Source organism: Bombus fervidus, chromosome 2 (assembly GCF_041682495.2).
Source record: "Bombus fervidus isolate BK054 chromosome 2, iyBomFerv1, whole genome shotgun sequence".
NCBI lineage: Eukaryota > Metazoa > Arthropoda > Insecta > Hymenoptera > Apidae > Bombus > Bombus fervidus.
In genome coordinates, this window is record NC_091518.1 from 3,971,466 (window position 1) to 3,996,176 (window position 24,711).

The 24,711-nt window shown below is 30.1% G+C and overlaps 5 protein-coding genes and 1 long non-coding RNA gene across 13 annotated transcripts in view; 4 read left to right on the forward strand and 2 right to left on the reverse strand.

Moving 5' to 3' along the window:
* The first annotated feature begins 191 nt into the window (after positions 1–191).
* LOC139996128 (uncharacterized) lies at positions 192–3,614 on the forward strand. Its single transcript, XR_011802141.2, has 2 exons — positions 192–1,212; positions 1,249–3,614. It is a non-coding gene; the product is annotated as an uncharacterized lncRNA (long non-coding RNA).
* On the reverse strand, positions 3,051–8,568 carry LOC139996020 (calpain-7). Its single transcript, XM_072019995.1, has 12 exons — positions 7,914–8,568; positions 7,689–7,852; positions 7,363–7,579; positions 6,971–7,290; positions 6,764–6,896; positions 6,452–6,642; positions 6,131–6,358; positions 5,785–6,029; positions 5,493–5,701; positions 5,185–5,393; positions 4,884–5,113; positions 3,051–4,815 (listed from the first exon to the last, which is right to left on the reverse strand). The coding sequence occupies exons 1-12, from the start codon at positions 8,095–8,097 to the stop codon at positions 4,671–4,673; spliced, it is 2,475 nt and encodes an 824-aa protein (XP_071876096.1). The 5' UTR covers positions 8,098–8,568; the 3' UTR covers positions 3,051–4,670.
* Positions 8,569–9,517: 949 nt separating this feature from the next.
* Tfiib (transcription factor IIB) lies at positions 9,518–12,558 on the forward strand. The gene is made up of 5 exons (XM_072020165.1): positions 9,518–9,649; positions 10,127–10,237; positions 10,332–10,518; positions 10,583–11,053; positions 11,133–12,558. The coding sequence occupies exons 1-5, from the start codon at positions 9,633–9,635 to the stop codon at positions 11,292–11,294; spliced, it is 948 nt and encodes a 315-aa protein (XP_071876266.1). The 5' UTR covers positions 9,518–9,632; the 3' UTR covers positions 11,295–12,558.
* Positions 12,559–12,617: 59 nt separating this feature from the next.
* Sec8 (exocyst complex component secretory 8) lies at positions 12,618–13,751 on the forward strand. Its single transcript, XM_072020227.1, has 5 exons — positions 12,618–12,779; positions 12,853–12,987; positions 13,058–13,219; positions 13,303–13,472; positions 13,554–13,751. The coding sequence occupies exons 2-5, from the start codon at positions 12,931–12,933 to the stop codon at positions 13,639–13,641; spliced, it is 477 nt and encodes a 158-aa protein (XP_071876328.1). The 5' UTR covers positions 12,618–12,779; positions 12,853–12,930; the 3' UTR covers positions 13,642–13,751.
* Positions 13,752–13,971: 220 nt separating this feature from the next.
* Positions 13,972–16,978, forward strand: Ciao1 (cytosolic iron-sulfur assembly component 1). 4 transcript variants are annotated; one of them, XM_072020141.1, is made up of 5 exons: positions 13,972–14,213; positions 15,818–16,187; positions 16,265–16,379; positions 16,455–16,619; positions 16,691–16,978. In XM_072020141.1, exons 2-5 carry the CDS (start codon positions 15,828–15,830, stop codon positions 16,957–16,959), a joined length of 909 nt encoding a protein of 302 aa, XP_071876242.1. In that variant the 5' UTR covers positions 13,972–14,213; positions 15,818–15,827; the 3' UTR covers positions 16,960–16,978. The 4 variants fall into 4 exon arrangements, with proteins under 4 accessions (XP_071876242.1, XP_071876216.1, XP_071876232.1 ...); XM_072020115.1 differs by lacking the exons at positions 16,265–16,379; positions 16,455–16,619; positions 16,691–16,978 and adding exons at positions 14,527–14,988; positions 15,115–15,631 and having other exon boundaries at positions 13,974–14,213; positions 15,818–16,066; XM_072020124.1 differs by lacking the exons at positions 13,972–14,213; positions 16,265–16,379; positions 16,455–16,619; positions 16,691–16,978 and adding exons at positions 14,280–14,448; positions 14,527–14,988; positions 15,115–15,631 and having other exon boundaries at positions 15,818–16,066.
* Positions 16,979–17,064: 86 nt separating this feature from the next.
* The window catches only part of LOC139996093 (neurotrimin), a 62,278-nt gene continuing 54,631 nt past the window's right edge, over positions 17,065–24,711 (reverse strand). The window contains exons 6-8 of one of the 5 annotated variants that reach the window (XR_011802133.1): positions 22,448–22,639; positions 22,200–22,361; positions 20,448–21,354 (exon numbers count right to left, since the gene is read on the reverse strand). Coding sequence is in view for 2 of the 5 variants with exons in the window: in XM_072020183.1 (XP_071876284.1) it covers positions 21,248–21,354 (107 nt within the window). In the remaining 3 variants the exon portion in view is untranslated. Of the gene's footprint in view, positions 20,016–20,447; positions 22,073–22,199; positions 22,362–22,447; positions 22,640–24,711 lie in introns of those variants that run through there. The other 4 variants (XR_011802132.1, XR_011802130.1, XM_072020210.1 and 1 more) reach the window with 4 other exon arrangements.

Sequence of the window (24,711 nt, forward strand, 5' to 3'; positions counted from 1 at the left end):
AAATAGAATAACACTTTTATTTATATAGAGATATATCTTATTCAATTTCGCTGCATTTTTTACCAATTATCTTATTATCAAATGTACATTCGCCACATAAATATTTTTCGCATCTTAAACGAATTTTCGTAATTTTGTAACCTTTACAATTTTTTACTTGACAAGTTTTTTAGTAATGAATAGTAATGAATCTGAACTTGTTGATAGTTTTATTGCATAGTTTTTTCCCGCGATTCTTTATATAAAAGTAATGTGTATGCACCAGGTTTATAACAATTTTGTGAATTCTCTGTAAATTGGCCCCATACTGTAGATACCATTGCAAATTTATTGGTTCGTAAACGTTGGCTTCTTTCGCTTTTCTTATCAAATCGTATAAACTTCATAGTCATTCAAACAGCAAAGTCATTCCTGCTCATTGTTTTTGTAAAAAATGCAGGTCTCCAAATTTTATTCCATAAATATGAGACATTTAAATTTTTTGTCTGATATGCACCGCGAGCATATAGCAGAGCAATAAATGCATCTAGTTTTGTTGCATCTAGCTCCCTCTTAGTCCCCAATGCTCTAAATGCTTCTTCCGTACATTTTATTATATGATCCCTTATACGGTGATCAATGATAAGGTAAAATGCCGTCTTTACTTGTCTTTTCATTATATGTCGTTTAGCATATCCCTAAAAATATTATGAACTGATGTCCTGCCAGGTTTGGGACTTGCATCTATTTCTTTCCAAACTGTTCCATCGGGCCCAGTCTCACTCTCTGCTGTCAACGATAATTTCTTTTTGCCATTACGTAAACGTTTATTTATAATATTCAACTCTGATTCGGTTGTAAATAGCTTTTCATGTGTTTCCATGCCGTTTTCTTCTATGTCCGTTATTTTTTTATAATTTTTTTTGAAGTCTTGACATTTCTAGGGTAAATATTTATCACAGAATAATATCATGTACGGAATACAAAATTATTGTCAAATTTGATATGCTTTACTTTTCCTTTTATAATAACTTTACACAAAACGATCTGAGATGCTTTCTGTCTTAGTTTTAGAGATAACAAGTTTAGATGTCGTCTAATTGGCTAACAAACTGAGATGTATCCTAGTCGAAAGGACAATAGCAAGTAAAAATATGGTTTGTGACGGCGATATTTATACAAAAATATTGATGAGTATTGACCGTTCTTCACTAACGGTTACTCGAAGGTGGAGTTGGGGAAGCTTTTCCCGCGTTTTATCGCAATGAGCAATAACCCTAAGAAACTTCTCGACTTTTAAAATGTTTGTAACAATGGACTGTAAAAAATGCTAAATTTTGTGGCGGTTTCTTAGAATTATTATGGGCTTGAGTAGATATGTCTTGACAGCAGGATTATGTTTTATGACAAGATTATGGATATAATAACTGTTATTATTTGTTATTACTGATTTTGTTTATCATTTGACCTTGAGATAGCCTTTTCTTTGTACTGATTGCATTTATTTTAAGAATAACTAAAATACTTTGTTGGGCAGTCAAAATGATCGCTCACAGTAGGCGAGACAAAGTACAAATATTTCTCAGAAAATAAAAGAGCAAACTGAAAGTAAATACCGAAAAATATATTGTATGCATGTTTTAGAAAAAATCAGAAATTATGAAGCGATATGATAAAGTTTAAATATGGTTAAATTTGTGTAGAAGTTCGAGAGTGGTCAATTTGACCGCCACTGGTAGGTTTAGTGTTAAATAAAGGCCAAGGTATGGAAAGTTAAATTTCAATTAATACTGCTAATATACTACGAAAACTACGAAAATGAAGTTCTTTCGTTACGCACGATTAATATCTTGTTTAATTCTATAGACTTAAATTTTTTTAATTATTGCTCATATAGTAAATTAATAGCAGAGATATCTTTATAAAATAAAATTAACATAACGAATTAAAGTCTATAAATGTTATCGGTATATTAGCAGAAAATTTAGAAATACATGGGGTGCCAATATAAAAAAATTGCCTTGAAAAAAAACCATAAACCATTAAAAATATTGAGAAATATCGAATGTGTAATCAATCCAAGTGAGCTACAGAATGTGATTGCATAAAGTAAAGCTGCAAAGTAATTTACAAATCATTGAATATTTTGAACAATTTTCTGATAAGAAAACGTACAGATACTACTATTTATTTATTTTACTATACTGAAAATAATAGCGTATTTAAATTGACAAAAAAATGTTGTCTTCTGGCAATTTATTATTATTTTAATCATTAATTAGAAATATTTATTTTATAACGACTAACGTCTAATGCCATTTATATCATGTATAGTCTAGTTTGTATTTAAAAGAATAGCGCATGCTACTTGAAGTATAAAAATCCATTTGCTCGTCTTACGAGTATGAGAAATATGTAAATTCAAATTTGTACGATAAAAAAGTACAATAATATCCTAATGTTAAGTAAGCTTATTTTAAAATACAATTGAGAACTGCAGAGAGTTTAATGTTCTCGCTTTAGCAGCTAATTTAATATAATTCGATATGAAACAAAAGATAAATCAAAGTAATATATAATATACTGAAAAATATTTCGTCCCAAATATAATCTCATCCAGAACTTTCAATACTCTTTGAATTTTCTAATAATACTAACAAAAATGTACTATTTTTTATAACCGTATCATGTGTTCTACTTTCCGCCCATTTTTATAATGTTAAAATACTTTTATGTTTTATATATATATATATATAACGTACATTAATGAAATTATTTTTTATGCACAAAAGCATGACCTTTAACTGACCTAAGTAAAACCATATAATAAACTATAAGTTAATAATTAATTGTATGTACAATCATAAAGCAGTATATGCACAAAAAGAACAAGGTCATAAAAATTAAGTAAAAGGTCCTATTTACATTATATATTATATAATGTTGTATATTCGGTATAAAATATTTGTATAGATACAAAATAGATTGAACTTAATGCAACAAAGCATTCATTGTTTATGTGTACAGCAAAACATTATACATATTAAGAACGGATTACCATAATATGTATATTATATTATTTGCTGTATTTGTTTTTTTTTTTTGTTCATTTTGTTGATGTAACTTTCTCCAAAATTACCTGTGATCAGGATTGAGTACTAGCTGTAGTTGAAATGTATGTTCTCATTTTTTTAAGTTATACAATAGGCTAATTAAATGAGGCTATTAATTAGCATAAAACATAACATTGCTTTATAAGCAAAGCTGGCTTGCAAAGGATCATACTTTGATTAAGAATTGGGTGAATCTGTTACGAATATGATAATAGTAAACACAGCATTGAAACCATAATATCATTTTAATATTTTTTGAATTAATAATAATGATTATCTGTATTATTGACAATAGTGCCTTGTATATGTGCATCCAAACCATACTTATAAAGCAAGAATGGATATTATTAATGATTATTATATTACAACAGCTTCACTCGATAAATTTTCATGTTAATTCCATTTTAAATTAGTAATATTACTGTTTCTTTGTAACGTGTATATTTCTTTGTATAATTGTCCATAATTTTTTTTATAATTTATCTGTCGTTAATTATGTAAATATATTTCCGTTTTAATCAACTTCTGTTTCATAAATCATGACTTCATATAAATTGCTAATTATTTATTTTGTAGTATTATGTTAATAAAATAATACTACAATTAATGATAATTATAAGCTGTTCATACAGGTGTTAAAGTGCTATATGATTTTGACTGCAATTTAAGTCAGTATAAAAAATAAAATATAAACATTAAACGTAAATTAATTGAACAGCATTTTTGTTATTAAGTTACAGTATCCTTGTACTATCAAATATTACTGTATTTGGAAAAATAGAGAAACATGTAAGATAATATAGAAAAATTAGAGTAAACTGTAAGCTGTATTGAAAAAGTTCAGAAATAATATTTTAGAATTAATTTTTACTAGATAGATAAAAAATACGAATAGAAAAAATCCTGATGCGTTTCTTTGTGTTACTTGATATGTAGATGAAACATCAACATACTTCGTATAAAAATAATTATTGTATGTATAAATGCATTTTTAGTGAATACTTTACATAAATGCTGTTTAGTATTCACTTGACTTATTAATTAAAAAGTAATACTTCCTAGTATTTATATAAGAACAGTACAAAGAATATTAAGTAGCTAATTAAAGTGTTTGGGAGCTATATGCGTCGAAATTTATCTACGTACGTGCCAAATCATAACACATCAAACAAATATTAATTATGGATAAAGTGCCACAAATTTTCATAATTCAGTCAGTAGTTGTCTAGTCTGATTACTAATTTGTATTTTTAAAATATAAAATAAAAACATTTTGTAATTCATCATCTAATGATTGACTCACTATCCTCGACGCAATTTCTTCTTTATCTTACATTTTGTTGACAGCATTTTGTTTTGTTAACATTAATTTTAGCATTAATGATCTTTGTACAATATGCAATAGTCATAAGAATATTCATCAACGATTTTATAACAGCAAATATAAATATTTTATATTCCTCTTTCATATATTACAATCAGAGCATATAAATCAACGCCTATGTACTATGTTTAATAATTGTACAATATATTATTAAAATCCTCCTTTATATAGAGCTTATATAGACGATAATTTCGTTACTGAATATGTTGAAGTTGTAATTTGCAAAACGATTTACAAATTAAAAAGAAATGTCCTTCTTGTCCAGGGATATATGTCGATGGAATAATGTGATATGTACCTGCTGGTACATCCTCTAATTCCAGGTAAACAAATCCTGATCTACATTAAATTAAATTATTAATAAATACTCTATACAATTATATAAAATGTATTGCTTTATATAATACCTGAATGGGCCAGAGTTTTTCACTTTGAATGCGGTAGGTGCATCAGAATCATTTAATACAACTGTTAAAATATCAAATCCTATTTGATATTGTTTAGGTCCCTTCAGTATAATCAGCAAATAGTTATTATTACTTGAACTTTCCAAGATTAACTGGTATCGCGGATTATTCTGGTATGTTGGATGATTGCTACATCCACCAGCTGTAATATCTTTCCATTGACCAGTAAGCTGTAAACAAATTATTTTTATTATAGTATTAACTTTTAAGTGTATTTATACAAAAAATAAGAAAGATATACCTCTTTTTCATATTTATAAAAATTTGGTATTTTCCTTAATGAGAATTCGCAAGATCCGTAGGCGCGTAAAGTGTAATATATTGTATTTGTTTTTTCATACTGCGATATGACTAGAGTATATCGAGTATCACTTTGAGGATCTAGTTTTATTTTACAAAGATAGTGTGGGCTATTTATTCTTACCCCATCGATATATGGTGGTGGCTCATCTATACAATTTTAACAAAAATTTATGATTAATATATAATAACAACATTTATAATTAAATTTGATACAAACGGAATAAAACCATAAGTTATTTTGCTCACGAGGATAATATACTCTTTTTCCATCATTTCGATAAACTAATACTGTGATGTATTCTTGATTTTGCCTAAAATCTGCTATGTCTGTAATATGTCTGGTAAGGAGAATCCATATAGCCCCATTAACGCGGTTTTTCACTTCTAGTAAAAATTGAGGATTATCACCGATATTATATGCATCTTTCACTGGTCCTATTCCTGAGTTCCACATTCTACAACATATTTTCATAAAAAAGTTCTGCAACCATTTTTAATTATTTAAACAATATTATTTATAAAACCACTAATAACTTACTGATGAATGCAATAAGTGTAATTAAATAAACCTGGATTCCAGTTTAAATAAAAGACATCGAAAAATCGGCATATGCTAGAATAATCAATCCAGAAAACTCCGTTATCAAATTGGGACGCAGAATCTGGGTCATAATTTAGTGCTTTCTTTAATTCATTTGTCCAGTGTACTCTATCAAGTTCAGAATAATTTCCTTTCCATCGTAAATGTGACCAAGGATTTTTAAGTTGTAATAATTTTTCATCCTATACAAATATATCTATGGTTATAAACTATACTAACCATAAACTTATTTTTAAAATATGCTTTAATAATAAAAAATAATAAAAAGAGTAATCAATTATACATTTATTCTTCTAACATCGAGGACAGCATAAGCGTGGGTGGGTACAAGACCCGTTCTATCAGCTTCCAAATCAGATAATTCTCCAGTAGCAACTGTTACCAATACATCTCCTTTGTGCAAACGTGTTAATAATACATTAAATAGATTGTCTTCATTAAAATCTGGTTCACCAGGCCTTATAGCCCATCTCTCTGGTATCCAGCCAGTTAAAGCATGTAAATCTATATTCTGAACAATAATATTTCATTGTTAAAAAGATAATTTATATTCTATGATTGTTATCTTTGTAGCAGAATTACATGTATATTGAAATAAACTTACACTATTTGATCCAGGAAAATCATAACCACCCATTACTTTCATATATGCCTTCTCGAGCAACGAGATCCACAGCTCACCATGATTGCTAGAGTAGGAACAAAGTAATTGGTTGTATCGGCTTACAGGCAATAAGTCATCTATTATAACTTTGCGTGACACACCATTAATGTGTAGTTTCACCATGTATTTTCCTAATATAAAATACTCCCAATTTAATTTTCATTGAAATAATATTCTAAGAGAATTACAGATCACTGACCTTTGAGTTAAAAAAAAATTTCATGATTTGTGCAGTAATACATAAGTTCTTACCAAATGGATTATATATTGGTTCTTTGTTTCTATTTTTTGGATAAATAATGGAGGTGATAAGTCTGCGTCCAAATCTTTTTTCATACTGAGCACTAACTGCAAGAGAAGCAACAAAGGAACAATCAGAAACAACCTACAATTGAAATTTAATTATACTTTAGTATGAAAAAATCATTAATTTAGAAATTAGCTTTATTTTTTACTAACTGTCTGTTTTATACTGTAGTAATCAACATGAGATGTTTTAAGCATTTTTGGATCAGAGAATAATTCTTCTGGCCGACACCATTTTGCAAAATCAGACTTCTGTTTTGGTGCTAATGCTAATAAACCATCTTCATCAGTAAATGGAATAGCATACTGAAACTTCTCTGTAAGATCAGTAATCATGAAAGGTACAAACTTATGATCATTGATATGAGAACTATGAAGCAAAACACTTTTCTCTTCTTCTGTGTAATTAGTACTACCACCACTCACTTTCAAATGTGCACAACCTTCTCGAAGTGGCGGTCGAGATGGTTTCCCTAAACATTAATAAAAAGTGAAATTGAGCAGAAAGCATTTCTCATTACAATAACGTGACAAGAGAAAAGTACCAGTGTTATTAGAACTTGTAGCGGTTGTTGTTGTAGTTGTACATGTTTTGTCTATATCCTCATCCAGACTTGTTTCAGGTACAGGAGGTAATTTAGAAAGGGTTTTAAGAATATCATTACTATTTACTATTTTTAAACCTTTTAAAGATTCTGCCCTATCAAGTGCAAGCTTTATAAGAGCTGTTAATTTAGCCTTTGCCTCTATATTGGTAATTTTCTGTAATTATAATAATATTATTAATATTATTCATAAGTTTAGGAATCAACAGAATTATTAAAATATTTTTAATAGAAGTGGAAAGTTTGACAATTAGAATTTTATGTACCATGCTAAGTCCTAATTCAGCAGCATCTGTATATAATTTCACAGCGATATCTTTCAAACCATCTTCATCCGCATCTTGTGCTTGGTTCATAAGAAACTTACATTTTTGTAACTTAGATTGATCAGTAGTTTGTGCCTTATGATGTTTCCGTTCTTCTTCACTAACTGTAATATATTATTTTTTATTTTTGAAAACATATATCATGAATTAGTTTGAAATACTCACTAAGATTATGTATGACTGATACCCTCTCCTGATATTCAAAAACTTTTTGATCATATACAGGATCTTGCAATTCTATAAGAAACTTTATAGCTACATTATAATAATATAAAGCTTGTTTGTATTGACACTGACTATCAAATTGTACTGCCTTCCTCGCTGCATTTTGTGCATCTTCCAATGTCATTTTCTATAATTTTTTTATGGTTATTATGTCAATTACTATATAATTCCTTTATATAATAAATTTGTAATAAATTTGTTTGTATGAAATATTCATTTCTTCATACAGTTTTTAATTATTATCAAATATCATTTTAATTGTATTATATTTACTTAATACGTTAAATATATTTCTTCCCTGTGCATATTAATAATTGTGTAAATAGATTTCTTTAAATTAAGTAGAACTAGGACACAATTTGAAATTTGTCAAAATGATTTCATTATCTTCATTCTTAAGACCAACATTATAGGTTAGATGTTATTACATTGAAGTAAGTTGTTTAATTAGTCATTCATTAGCATTAGTGCACGGTCATGTACACAGGTATGAAAACCCCAGTGGAAGGAGGCGAGGCCGTGGATGACGTTATGGTAATAAGATTCTTACGGATCAAAAAATATTTCTCAAATAAAGCATTTCAATCAATTTGTTAGGCTTCGTCATGCAGCGCGCCCTGTGTCTGCAATGTGCAACACGACAGTATCTGCAACTGAACTTTACTTCATTATATAAATTTATATTTATTTAAACAATATTCTTCTGTACTACATGAAATCTTTCTGTACTATATGTTTATCTTAAATAAATTGAAAAAGGTTATGAAAAGCAGTTTAAGTTATATTGTTTACCTTCAGTGGTAAGGATGACAAAGATGGCGTTAAATGTAAAAGTCTAACATATCAATCGCAGCGCTATAACTGACGGCAAATTTATAAAGAACACCTTTGGAAATTAACCATTTGCATCCAAGCGCGGATTAATCCGCGCGCTGCAACTGTCTTCTATCACCAAGCGCGGATTATTACGCGCGCTGCGACTGCTTTTTTTATTAACATTTTAATCTAAATAATTTTTTTTTAAATAAATAATTTTTACTTTTTTCCTCCGTTATAAAGCATGTAAGATGCGATGTTTGTGAAGTAACATTGTCTACCAATCGTTTTAAACAGTAAATTTTCGATAAACTCCATGAAGAATTCGAATGTAATTTACTGCACCTATGACCGACTGCGCGCGGTGATAGGAACCAGTCCTCTCAATTAGAGCCATGATGCAAATGTGTTAAAAACCTTATCCCCTCCATTCGAATTTTTAGCACTACAACCGTAGTTTAGTGTCAAGTACATCGACTACAAGTTAGTATAGATAACGATTTAACATCTTTATTCGCATGTTTATGACATATAGATAGGAGTTATATTATTAATATCATAAATAATCATAAACATTTTGTCTTAACTTTCTTTTACTTGATATGTGAATTTATATTTTATTTATTTATATATAATATTCTAAATTTTCTTAATTTATTATTAATATATTTATGTCATCGATCCCAGATATAATTGGTTTAATATTATTAATTGCTACAATAGTTTGTATTGAATACTAAGCTTCATATCTCACATAGCTTGATATGCATGTACGAATACAGCAGGTGCATTAAGTATCTGCATTAACTTAGGCGGCATAGTGGAAAAACACGAATCTAGAATATGGCAAGTTCGTCAAGGTAAATTTTGAGAAAATTTTGTCTTTACGATTGATATCGATAGCAATTATTACAGAATTTTGTTTTATTGATTATTATTATTTACGATCAAACTTAGTCACTTTAAAAATACCATAATGTTAGAGACTATGGTTATGTGATCTGACAGAAACATCATTTGTTTATTCTTGGCGTGTTTTTGATAATAGATCATTCTATCAACCTTATATTTTCATTTCAGTTTCTTTTTTAAATAAGTATCTTAACCTTTAATTGTTTATTAGCAATTGTACATAAGTATATATCAAATGAAAGTGAAATACATTTATTTAAAAAAAATTTTTTTTAACATAAGCAACTGTAAATGAACATTAAATTGCTGACGTATTAATAACATGATAACTAATCTTTGTTAGCATAATACTAATTGATATATTTGCATGTAAATGTATGTATACATTAATATGTGGTACACATTTTCTTAGTTCTTTTTTGCAGACATGAAACAAACAAAGTTTGTTGTTATGCACATCCAGATGCTCCTCTTATCGAAGACTACAGAGCTGGAGATCAAATTTGCTCAGAATGTGGACTAGTTGTAGGAGATAGGTAAATATATCTATGCAATTTGAGAATGATATATTTATAAAATGAAATTGAGCTTATTTTCCTTTTCTCTTACTCTTTTTTTTTTTTCAAATAGGGTAATAGATGTTGGTTCAGAATGGAGAACGTTCAGCAATGAAAAAGCTGGAGTCGATCCATCACGTGTTGGTGGCCCAGAAAATCCACTTCTTAATGGTTCAGATCTAACCACTATAATTGGCGCTGGAACTGGTGGTACAACGTTTGAAGGTTTTGGTAATGTAAAATATCAAAACAGACGTGCAGTAAGTATCATTATATTATTCTATTATGATTTTCCTTGTTAATTAATAAATTATGTCATTTCAGGTAAACGGTTGTGACAGAGCATTGGTTAATGCATTTCGTGAAATCAGTGGAATGGCTGATCGTATTAATTTGCCTAAGACTATTATCGACAGAGCAAATAATTTATTTAAACAAGTACATGATGGTAAAAACTTGAAAGGTCGTGCAAATGATGCTATTGCTTCAGCTTGTTTATACATTGCCTGCAGACAGGAAGGTGTACCACGTACTTTCAAAGAAATTTGTGCAGTTAGCAAGATCAGCAAAAAGGAAATAGGAAGATGTTTCAAATTGATATTGAAAGCACTTGAAACTAGTGTTGATCTCATCACGACAGGAGATTTTATGTCTAGGTTTTGTTCTAATCTTGGACTTCCTAATATGGTACAAAGGGCTGCCACACATATCGCGAGAAAAGCAGTGGAGATTGATATTGTACCTGGAAGATCACCGATTTCGGTGGCAGCAGCTGCAATCTATATGGCTTCACAAGTATGTATTTATTGGGATCAAAAGAAATATTCTTTTACGTTTTATTCTTATAACTTCTACACATTCTTTGATTATTCAGGCATCAGAAGATAAACGATCACAAAAAGAAATTGGTGACATTGCTGGTGTAGCTGATGTCACGATCAGACAGTCTTATAAGCTAATGTATCCTCATGCAGGAAAACTATTTCCAGAAGATTTCAGATTCGCAACTCCTATTGATCAATTACCACAAATGTAAATTTAACGCGAAGCTTTATATTTCTATATATATTTTATCATGTTGAAACAATAGTTATGTATTTTAAATAACCATTTCTAAATAATTTAATCTTTATTTACAATATACATTCCTTGATAATCAATAAATTTTGGTATTACATTGGTATTATCTAATTTGTTACATTTCTTATCTTCTCTGTTGTACTTGGTTCCTACTGTGTTGTGTAAATTTGCAACAATAGTATTTTAATAATTTGTCTGGTGTGAAAAAAATAAAACGTTTATGCTTTAATTGGTGCGTTTCAACATGTTAAAATTGAAAAGGTCGATAAACTTTGTTGTAAATTTTATGTTTGATACCAAAAAATATATTGAGTTTTGAAGCTTTGTACAAGCAGACTTACAAATTAAGTTTACATTAAACATCTTTACATTGATATTTTGTTTAAAACGCTGCAGCACAATAATCTTTTTTTTTATTTTTATGTTTGCAATAAGGAAATAACGGAAACCAATTATAAAATACAATAAATCACATATATACCATGCTATATAATTATACGATAAATTCTGTGATACTTTTACTAAATAATGTAAGTCAAAAATTTGCAATTGGCAAAGCCAACTAAAGTCGAAAGGCAATAGCCTTTTCTCACTGCAAACGTGTATGTACATATTTTATTTTTGACTCAAGATTTATATAAAATATATAAGAACATTAACACAGAAAATTTCACTGTTCAAATTAAAACATCACAATTTTATAATATTTGTTTCCTAACATTTCACTAATATTTTGTAATCTACGTATTACATATTCATTGAAGCAGTAATCCATATAATTCAATATTGATACTACATATATTATATATACTTTTTAGAAAACGATATCAAAATATTTTTAATGTTGACTATATTTGTTCATCTTTATCGTTGATAATCAAAAATCAATTATGTTCTATTTTGTAAGATATTTAGAGAGACGCAATATCACAAAAATTTTTATTGTATTATATAGTAAATGTAGAATGTGCATTAGATATCTTAATTTGTATGATAAGTTATGTAATAAAGAGAATTGTCATCATTCGGCTGCTGATTTTTATGTAATTTTCATCTTTACATTCATTAGACAGAAATTTGTTTCATCTACTAAAAATTATAAATACTCTGCTTTCAATATTTTATATATTTTTGTGCACTATATGCAATCTATGTATTTTTACACTCTTAAATTTATTATAAATGCTTAAAAATCCGCAGTCTAACTATCATTATTAAAAGGAATTGTTTTATTAATACCTATATATATAATCCAAATATGACTTAAAAATGTGTGAGTATATATCTGTGTATTGTCAGAAATGTGTTTGTCAGCCATCATGTGACCTACTGTCACTCTCAAAACTTCAATTTTTACTGTATAGTAAAATGCGTAATAATTAATTTTTTAATTTTATTATACATAACCTTGATAAACATCTTAGCAAAAATGATATTTAAAGTATTGTAAATTTACACATCGCAGTATAAAATAACGTAACCTATATAGTGTCTAAATTTGTTATAAATTTCAGTTCTATGATAAAAGAAGATTTAATTAGAAAATCTGACATTACATTTTTCATCTTAAAAAATAACAAAAATAACAAAATATGAATTCATTGCCTCCCACTAAACCTCCGAGAGGTATTAAACCAACCAAAGAAACGGTAAATTTATCAGCTTTCTTTAATTTTTTACTTAATAGTTGTTTAATTGTTAATCGTACATCTTTTGCAGAGTGGTTTATTGATCTCTGTAATTCGAGCTTTGTCAGCAAGTGAAACTAATGAACAACGAGAGATAGAAAAAGCCAAGCTTGAAAAAGAATACAAGAAGAGTGATCAGAGGCTTGACGAATTGGTATCATTACATGATCAGGATCTTACAGAAGTTATGCAAGTAAATATAAATTAATATATAATTTAATAATAATGATTATACATATATGTTGTTAATAACATTTTTATTATTTCTTACTGTAGATATTCAGTGCTTTATCAGAGAAGGTAACAGCATCTCGAGAAAAGATTCATGCAGTTAAAGAAAATTTGAATGCTTGCAAACAATTATTAAGGTGTAAACGAGAGGAACTGTTAAACCTATGGCTTGAGGGAATTGAACACAAACATGTGCTGCATCTCTTAAAGGATGTGTAAGTTATTCAGATCTCTATAAAGAATAGAGGAGAGAATATAGTTTCTGAACATAATTCATCTTTTTTTCAAATTTTTAGGACTCCTGATTCCTGCACCAGAATGTTACCTTTACCAGAATTAGATACGTTATCGGCATCTACATCGTGTAATACAGCATCAGACTGATAGTCACTAGATTTATTTGTAATTAGTTATAATTTAATCACTTCCTATTTATAAGAATGAACAAAATATATGATTTAGTAAATGAATACATGGATTTGCACTATTGAAAATTGTAGTATTCATTCATTTGTTATAACATTTTTATTCTTCATAATAATGTAAATAATAAAGAACGAGTACATTGTAAAGTATAATTTCATATTTTCCCGCCAAAACGTTTGTTCTATACACAATTATCCAAGTTTTGGCTGATAAATAATACTATTCTGTTTATTCGATAAGTGACAAATAAAGATTTTAATCATAAATAACTGTTTTTTTTTATAAATAACTTGATTTAAATATACATCAGTAGTATTTTAAATAATTCATCATCTTATCAGTTAATGATTCATGGCGATTCATGGTTACATGGTATACGTAATATTTCCATTACTGTGTTCTACGATCATTTATGTTTATCTAATCGTGCTGTGTCCATATTCTATATCATAATTTTATGCAAGCGATTGTGTTTGTTGATATTTTTTGCTTTTATACTGCAAAATTAACAAGCTGTCAAAACGTACATCGTAAGTATTTGAACATAATACATCGTATTGTATTGAACATTCTTTTTTCATTCGCATAATTTCACAAACCTTTAATATAATTCTCAAATCTTCATCTAGAAGAAACTTCTTTTAAAAACTTAAATAATTGTTTTATTCTTCAACATTTTTATATACTTAACACTTATAAAAACTGTAAAAAATTTTTTTATTTAAATACGATGCGCAAACATTTCTTACCCATATTCCCCAGACAGTAATATTTTGTAATATTATTTACGAGTATACATGCTCGGTTGAACTAAGCTTAAAAAGAAAGCATTTATTGTTGCAGGTAGAGATGGGAACATTGGAATTAAAACAAACCTTGACTGGTCATAGGGGAAGGGTGTGGAATGTTTGTTGGCATCCAAATGGTACTTGCCTTGCATCTTGTGGTGAAGACAAAACAATTATAATATGGGGACAACAAGATTCAAAATGGGTTGTGAAAACCATCCTTATGGAAGGTCACACTAGAACTATTAGGGAGATAGCATGGTCCCCTTGTGGAAATTACATAGCTTCTGCTAGTTTTGATTCGACCACTGCTGTGTGGGATAATAAGTCGGGTCAGTTTGAATGTAATGCAACATTAGAAGGACATGAGAACGAAGTGAAGAGTGTTAGTTGGTCTTGTAATGGTAATTTGTTGGCTACTTGTAGTCGTGATAAATCTGTTTGGATATGGGAGGTAAATGATGATGAATATGAATGTGCTGCTGTTATTAATGCTCATACTCAAGATGTGAAGAAGGTAAGTAATTATTTTATGTTATTAATTATATTACTATTTTATGTTAAATATAAATGTATATTATTATTATTATATTATCAAAATGAATTATGTAAGTACCATAAATATATGTTTAAATCATTGTAGATAAGGTGGCATCCTAATGAAGAAGTTGTCGCATCTGCTAGTTATGACAACACAGTAAGGATATTCAAAGAAGATGCAGAGGATAATGACTGGTCGTGCATAGATGTATTATCATCCCATACATCAACAGTTTGGAGTCTCGCATGGAACAAGCAGGGCAATCGAATTGCAACCTGTAGTGATGATCAAACAGTGAAAATATGGCAAGAGTACAAACCTGATAATGAAACAGGAATTGTTACACCCAAAAATAAATCAGTTTGGAAATGTGTGTGTACTATATCTGGTTATCATACAAGGACAATTTATGACATTGATTGGTGCAAAACAACTGGCTTGTTAGTGACTGCGTGTGGTGATGACATTATTAGAATATTTAAAGAGGATAGTGACTCTGATCCTCATCAGCCAAGTTTTACTATGGTTTGTTCTATGGACACTGCTCATATTCAAGATGTAAATTGTGTGCAATGGCATCCTACTGTTTCTGGACAACTTGCATCAGCAAGTGATGATGGTTTAGTGAAAATTTGGTTTTATAACGAATAATTGTTGCTTTATGTAATGTTATCTTTTCATAATAAATTATAATGAATTATTTATTTATTTTATTCATTATTTATTCTTCCCTTTATTGTTAACTAAATATTCTTACTATATTTTGTGATAATCTGAATATGATTTGATTCTGTTTCTGTTTTAGGTTATTACAAATGTTCAGGCATTTTAGTGGACTGAGGCAAATCTATAAAGTTCTAATTTCTGATATAACGCTCAAACATAATACATTCTGTACAATGAGTGGCATAAAAGTGAATGTTACTGGCATGCTTTTAAATCAAGTTGTAGATACGTTGAAGCAGTTTGCAGATCTATCACTTGCAGATTCCTGGGATAACGTAGGCTTACTTGTTGAACCTACGGAAACCAAACTGGTTTCACATATTCTTCTAACAAATGACCTGACTGAAACTGTGATGCAAGAAGCTTTAGACTTGAAAACAGACATGATTATTACTTATCATCCTTTAATATTTGCGCCCATAAAGTCTATAACAACTTGTTCATGGAAGGTAATGAAAACTTATTACTGATTTTTTACACTAAATTGAGATTTTATATAAATTGTCATTTAAATAAGAATTTTTAGGAGAAGATTGTTGCAAAATGTTTAGAAAATAGAATAGCTGTGTACTCTCCACATACTAGTTTTGATTCAATAAGAGGAGGAGTAAATGATTGGTTGGCGTCAGCATTTGAAAATGGTATAAATTTAAAGTATAATATTTTTTAAATATTCTATAATTACCTTGTACTTGAACGTATTTTATATGTTTAAGTGCTTGAAAGTAGCACACCAATTCAACCAAATGTCACAAATGGTGATAATGGCTATGGAAGAATGTGCACTTTAAAAAATGAAATTTCTATTGAAGAAGCTGTGCAATTAGTGAAAAAACGTACCGGTTTGAAACACATTAGATTAGCTCGCACACATTTAACAGGTATCATTTTTTTGTTCATTTCCTAATTAATTTGTAAATTTGATATACTGCAATTCCATTTTATCTTTCAGATGGTTCGATTAAAACTGTCGCACTTTGTGCTGGGGCTGGAGTATCCATTTTAAAAGGCGTATCTGCAGATCTGTATCTTACAGGGGAAATGTTGCACCATGACGTTCTTGACGCAACACACAAAGGAATTAATGTGATTCTAACAAATCATTCTGATTCCGAACGTGGTTTTCTGAAAACATTTGCGTCTATTTTAAATGAACTGTTGAACAAGTCTGTGTTAGTACAAGTATCAAAAAATGATGCTGATCCTCTAAAAACAGTGTAATTTGAGAAAAACGAAGAGACTGTTAATATAACATGAACATTGGGATGGAAATATACATTACATATGATAAAATTTTATTATTAATATTATAAATTACCTGCCCTATTTTGGGATTGACAATTTTATATTTCAATCTGGTAAAGTTAGTCAGAGAGATATCAGAGAAGATAAGTACATAAACGAATTATAGTATATTGCGGGTTCAACAGAAACCATTTACAGCTATAACAGAAACTGCGTTTCAATTTTCGCATGTAACGCGCTTAAACTACTTTTTGCAATTAATCTTTGAACATGTGTAACTGTTATAGAATCGATTTTCCCTTAATTTTTCCCTTAATATTTCCCGAAATATTTCTTTTGCACATAATATATCATTCGTTCGTTTATCATTTTCATAATCTCATTCACGCTCATTCAAATACACGCACATGATGGTTATGAGAAAAAACTTTATTTTAACAATGTACGTACGTAACCGACGTTTATTGAAAACTTATAACTAAATAAAATATTAACAGTCGTTATTCTGGTCCAATTAGAACGATTTTAATTTTGGGTCCGCGCATTCAACTTTTTCTCCTTTTTTCATCGATATTGTGCCATTTCTGGCTTCATAGGTCGATAGATGAAAAGTATTTAGTTACTTCATAACGGAGAGTTCCTTAAGTACAACTTGACCCTTGTGACTCAACGAACTTACGATCCTAATAACTGATTTCTTACTTTTGTTCACTATTACGATGCTGTTTTTTCTTTTTGTATGTATATGTGTGTATACACCAACGACGAGATGCGTTAATACACAATGAACACATTATAAATTGCAATTTTTCTACGTCACCGAAAACGGTGTGGAAGTATACCCTGAGCTCGGATGCCCAAAAAATATGGATCGTGTGTAACATTTATCGAGAGTATTTGCAGAACAGACAACGTGAAACTGAAAACTGAATAGGTGTATGATTTTTTTATTAGATTAATAGTATCCGTTGTTCCTAGTCGTTCCTTATCTTTCTTCAGTTTTACGTTTTGAGTTTAACGTTTTCTATACTGCGATAACGGATTATGGTTTGCCGCTAATATCACGATTCAACCACCTAAATCAGAACTATATTCTTATTAGAAATCCCGTTCGGTTCCCATAGGAGACTTTCTACAATCGATACAATTGTTTATTAGTTTATTCCAAAAAATATTAATTTACGTTCAAGCGATCTCTACTATTATATTTTAGCATATTAATTTTCAAACCGATCAATATTTTCGATTGAATTTCGGTTTTTGATATACATAGCGACAATTTCCTAAGTATACTCTTGTTAGCCACGACTAACCTTTTACAGTGATTCTAATATGAACATAGTCTCTGATGTTTGTTTTGAATCTTCATCGAAAAACCGCTTATTTATTTTTTTATTCAGACATTCGTGTAATTATCAACAAAATAATAAAATACAATAAACAAAACGAAAAAAATGATTGCGCTGTTTTTTTGTTTCGTAACAAACATTACTGTTGTTTGTTATCACTGTCTTTTCTAGCGTGAAACGCTTATTTTCTTCTCTGATCGAATCGAATCGAATCGAATCGAATTCGAAGATAATCCAGATTTATTTCATGTCTCTAATCCGAATTCTCAATTTACACGGTCGAAAACGATTTTCACGATTTTTCCTCTCCCGTTTTGTCATCTTACAAAACAAACAAATTTTCTCCAGTATTTCCTCGTGCTTTAGAAATTGTAACATAGTCTATATACCATATATAGAGTGAGACAAATAAAGCGTTACAAGTTATTTTCTCAGAAATCATTGTACATATTGACATTTTTTAAAAATTAAATAACACATATGGACAATCATTATAAATAAATTTTTGTAGGACGACATCTATGAATACAGAGTGATATTTTCTCATTTATTTTAAATGGAGTTACATATTAGATTCTTTATTTATAATAACTCTTACCAAACTGTATAATATGTATTTGAAGTATTCTTTTTAATTCCTTAATCATTTAAAACAAATTATTGTAAATGATTAGGCTATTTGATCTATTTAATTAAAAACATAAAGTCAATATGTTTAGTGATTTATGAAAGAACAACTTACAACTTTATACTTAACTCACTCTGTATAACAAATCGTTTATGACGAAACGGTTAAAAATCTTAATTGCATTTCAACAGTAATTCGTACATTTCCTTTGGCAAGTACAATGTATTGTCTCATAACTGTAACACAGCAAATAAAATCGTAGTTTGTTCAGCAGTAAACGGTTCGTCTTCAACGAACTATTATTACCATCGACAGTTTACTTTTTATTCATTTTTTATCTTATTTTTTTAAATATAGGATGTCTCAAAATTGAAAAATTATATTGAAGGAATAGAAATTTATTTTATTACTAATAGTTATTAATGGTCCAAATACATATATTATAGTATCTTTTGAAATGAAAGCGAAATTGAGATAGAAAAGAGAAGAGACTGTACATAAATTATAGTATCCATATTTTAAATCAATATTCTTTCACGTCAAATTTCAGATATGGATATAGTGATCTAAATCAATTGAAACTTGATCTAACTTTCATTACCTAAAATGGTGGTCGTTCTAAAAAAAACTTTCCTCTCATATTTTATAAGTTTATTTTATAACTTATTTTATAAACTTCTTTCGTAACGTTCATTTATAAAATAAAAAAAACATCATTTTATTACTCAATTCTGAAACACCCTATAATAGATTAAGTCTTATATTATTTCGTTATAACAGACTACTTTTCTTATAATACATTCAGCATCCGTTGTGCCGCAATATGGTCCGATTCCACCTTCACCTTTTTCTATTCTTCCTTCACAGATCTTTCTCCTCGTGTTCTTGATCCAATAATATCACTTTACGGTTTCCATTTCTCATCGATATCTTTTTAACGTGGTTCGTATACTTTCAAGATGGTTGTCACTTCCTCTTCGTAGCAGCCATTTTTCTGCGTGGTCAGAAGTTCTCCAATTTTCAGAAAGCGACTACTAGTGACATATTAATTTAATCTAAAAATGATGAAAAATTACATTAATAAAATATGATATTTGTCTTTTTCTATTAAAATCAGTTATCCAAGGCTTATTATATAATAATAATAATAATATCTTTTAAGCTAGATTACTTTACTGTTTATGTGAACAGTTCATAGATGGATCTCACAAGAATAGGTGACAAGGTATGAATATCGCCTTTTAATGAACTTTCGTTCGCTCGTAATGGCGCTTTAAATATGAATAATCTATGTAGCCAACAGGTTAATGGTTTAGAGGGTATTTAATGTTACAAAGTTTTCAAGAGATTTCGTTAGACCAACACTGTCCGGGTTAAGTTCCGCCGTTTAGGGACTTCCTTCTTCACTGTCTACGTTATTATAAATGAGGGTGGGACGTTATCCGAAGTACGTGCTCGTAAATTATTTCTTCGAAAATTCATCAACGTAAATGTCTAAATAAATCTTCATTGTTCTTAAATCTCTCATTACAAATCAGATTAATTAATTAAAAATTATTTTGATATTTTCTTTATTACTGTTTTTAAAGGTACTCAAGTTAATTATGTTTTTATTATTTACATTAAAAACAAAAAATTAAGAATTAGAAAAAATTTAAAAGATCAAACAAATAAAGCTACCAAAAAGGGCTACCACTTGCTCAATTTTGTACAGTTTTGTATCAATTATAAAATTTACATATTAATCAATTAGATTCAATTATATTAAACTTCATATCATTTAATAGTACTATAGTATGATTATAAGAATTTGATACTATGAAAATGAGGCTAATTAGAATTTAATAAAGGAATGTTTCATTAAAAAATACAGGTATGTGCAAATTTTGGTATGTTACATTTTGTAGCTACTGCATGATAAAAGAAGTACTACAATTTTACAATGAATATATCATAGCAGAACACAGAAATAAATATTTACAGATAATATTAACAGAAATAAATATATTCCACTTTGATGAAAATTTCCTTTAGATATTACGTTCTTGCAATCAGGAATTCCCTGTTCGCTCGTACTTCCCGATTAAATTACGAACAACTCGACTCGAAGATTTGATTCAAAAGCGCAGCTGCTCAGCACGTATTCATGCAAAAATCAAATTTCCAGCGTAACACCGTGACAGTTCCTCCTTTAAATGTTTCCACGACGAGCCGTTAGAGGGAAGAGAGAGATTTACCGATGAATATCTGAAATGAGTATTTCGTGATCCCATGACGGTAGCTGGGTTCAATAACGATGATTCAGGAAAGCCAGCAGAGTCGTTGAGATCATTACGAATGGCAGATTTGCCAGCCTCAGTTGGCCACCGTGTTGCATCGCTGCTGGATGTTCCCCTGCCGAACAATGATTAAAATTCAAATTGAATTCCGTCCTACCATCCGTCGTCTTATTGGAATTGTTTCTTCTCTACGCCACGCAATGCGTGTGTGTGTGTGTGCGTGCGCGCGCACGCACACACACACACAGAGGATGCTCTGGTAAATATTTGCAATGTTAATTCCATCAAACAAATGTTACAAAGAGTACTAGAAATTCGTTCACTGTGATAACGTTATATTCTTTTAAATTCAAAAATTAAATTTTTGTATTCTCTGTGAATTTCTCTTCAAATTGGATTTTTATAATTTTTGAAGATGAAATAATTTGGCGTTTGTTCAGTTTCAGTTTTAGGTTTATAACCTTTTAGTAAATATGTTATATTATATTTAATCTTAGGAGAAATGGTATATATTGTATTTGTTTGAAGATATTTGAAATTATGACTACTTGAGAATTAGGTTAGATAAGATACTAATTTGCGTTACAATCCTGATAATTTTAAATAATACGATAATTCTCCTCTAAAGTTTACAGAAAATTTTCTGAATTCAGATATTTGTACATTTAGATTTTTCCTTCTACTTTGTATTTTTCTACCGGCACAATGGCCATCTGGAATATAAGATTCTGTAAGATGAAAGCGCCTGTAGTAAACAGGAGACTCGAATTCAAAATTCGGTTCGGTCGGTCGATTCTGCTTCCTTCTTACGTTTCTCTCTTTGTTGGTACCCACTAGACGAAAATAGGGAAATTTGCGTTAAAAATGGATTTTGCTACAGCGATTACGTGTTAACCGTGAAAGCACGAAAGATTGTAATTTGCTCCTGAATATTCACGAGACTATCAAAAAGGAAAGTACCCTTTGAAAGAAAACTTGAGTTTTTTCCCTTTCTAACACCCTGCATATGGATAATTCCCGCCACCAGTATGTACGTTGTTGCCGGAATTTTTAACGCTCTTCAACAGTCTCCTTCCACACCCATGGATCCTTGTGCTTGTCTGAAGAATCTTCCAACCACACCTTTAAGAAAAAAGCATATCATCCCTTTGCAAGGGGAGTGATCTTCATACTTTAAAAGCTCTTTCTGTGTAGATAGACATTTTTACCACCATACGATAACCTCTTCTGTATCCTGTGACTCTAACATCGAGTGTTTCTCTGATTTCTCCGAGTATAGACGCATTAACGCGGCACAATAGCTATTATAGTCTGCGACGAGGTGTCGCTTGCTTAAGGAAGCCAGTCTGCATTCTATCACGGGGTATTTCCCCACTGTTGTTCTTGTGCGTCGTTAAGGTCTGAGGAATGATGAAATAAAGGAATAAAATGATAATGAAATATAAGAAAAATTATTAAATAAAAAAATTGGAAAATTAGAAGATAAAAGAGGTTATGTAAATAATATAAGGTGTCCCAGTATTAATGTTACAAATGAGGAGGTGAAAATAAGCTGAAATTATAAATTCTTTTGCTGATTGTACCCAGCTCGTACTCAGTTAGTAATTAACCAAATTCACATTTATTAAGCAAATTTCCAAATTTGATTTTCCCGAAAACGAAACCTCACCATGAAACAAATTTATTCTATATTTTCGATTTGTTCTTTTCACGTAGAATTACCTCTACCTCGTTTGTATCATCAATATTGGAACACCCTGTATTTCAAATAGAATGTCTGTAAATGAAAAAGAAGTACAAAATGAAACATGATAAATAACTATAAATGATAGAAAAATTTATAGGATGTCATATACAAATGGATTCTCTCCCGAAGGAGAACTTCGAAGCTCTCGGAGATTAGGTTAGAAAACGATCTATATGGAGAGCCATGTATGATGTATGCGACATTTACGTGACAAAAAGCCACGTGACAAGATTGTAAAAGTAAGACAGGAAGTGAGGAGGAAGGGAGGGGAGAGCATTACTAATACGATTCTTAGAGAGATGCTCTTGCCAGTCTTGCCTTGAACGAGCAAAATCTTTGCTAGAGACTATAGACAACGGTCTGTATATCGATTTTATGATAAACCGGCGTGGGCTGGTCGTCGATAGACGTTTATCTTTCTCTGTCAGACATATCCTGCCCGACTCCCTAATCCGGAATTCCAGTTCCTGAAGGCTATCTCTACGGCAGTATGGTTTTGCTAGGAAAAGGGGTGGTGGTGACTACAACAATAGCTGAGCTCAGCTCGACGCGCCCCGTGCACTCTGAGAAATCTCTTTAATTACTCTTCTCACTCAACCGAATGCTTTTTGCTAAGACCGTTATCTTCTGGCGAGAACGATCGGATTCATTCGTTTTGTAAACGTGGTCAAAGCCCAGTGAGAAACGACGAACCTTCTCCTATATAGTATACCGTGTTATGAAATACTGCACCGTTTCTTTTTCTCTTTTTCCTTCCACCATCTCTCCCGCTCTTCCGCCGCCACACGCTATCCTTTTCCTCTTTTTCTGTTTTAAAGGGAGAGAAAGAGGAGGGGGAGAGTTCAGAGTTTTGCAGCAGAAACACGATTACGACAACGGAGTAGTTTTTAACGAGAATTCATTAACGGACCAGTTAATGGAAAGTCGTGTTAATGGAAATATCTCTTTCACTGTTCCTTCGTTTTTAGCTAAAAATTTTTCCCTTTGCTTTCGTCGTGTCGCTACTGTCGGCTGGCGTGTTTGGTAATTCGATCTTTACTGCTTTGAAATATGCTGCAAATATTGGTAAAGATCGGCTCTACCATTGAAAGCCATATTTCCGAAGATACGTATAATTATGAATGAAGATCACGAGGAAAAATACGTATAGATAAGCACATTTTCAATAATTTTCTTTTGGAGATATAAGATTGAAGACAATTTTGGTGATATAAGATTAATTAATGACGTACTAAATTTTAAAACTGCTTCTCCTTAAAAGACAAGGAATTTGATTTATCGTGTATCGTGTTTTGTAGTCTTCATATAGTAAATTGATGGGTCGTGGTTAGTAGCTAGGATGAGAAATCGAGAAAGTGAACATACAGAAAAATCGAATATCCAGGCGAGTTATCAATTACGATGTAAAACTGTGTCGAGTGTATTCAAGCAATCACATGGGGGAACAGAGCTGCAATCTATCGGGCAGCTCAGATAAAATCTTCCAACAGATAGGGTGATTCAGGATGGCGATTTATATTTCTTATCCCTTTTATGGTAAGACAGAGATGAACGCAATATAACAGGTAACATTCAACTCGGTCAAAAAAGATTGCATGTGACTAAAATTAGATTTAGGAGAGTCTCTAATTAACGTTTAAAACAGTTCTAACTTCATTAATTTTAAACTAATTTATGCAAATGTAGAAGAGTTGGTGGAAAATGTAAAAATGGATATAATATGAT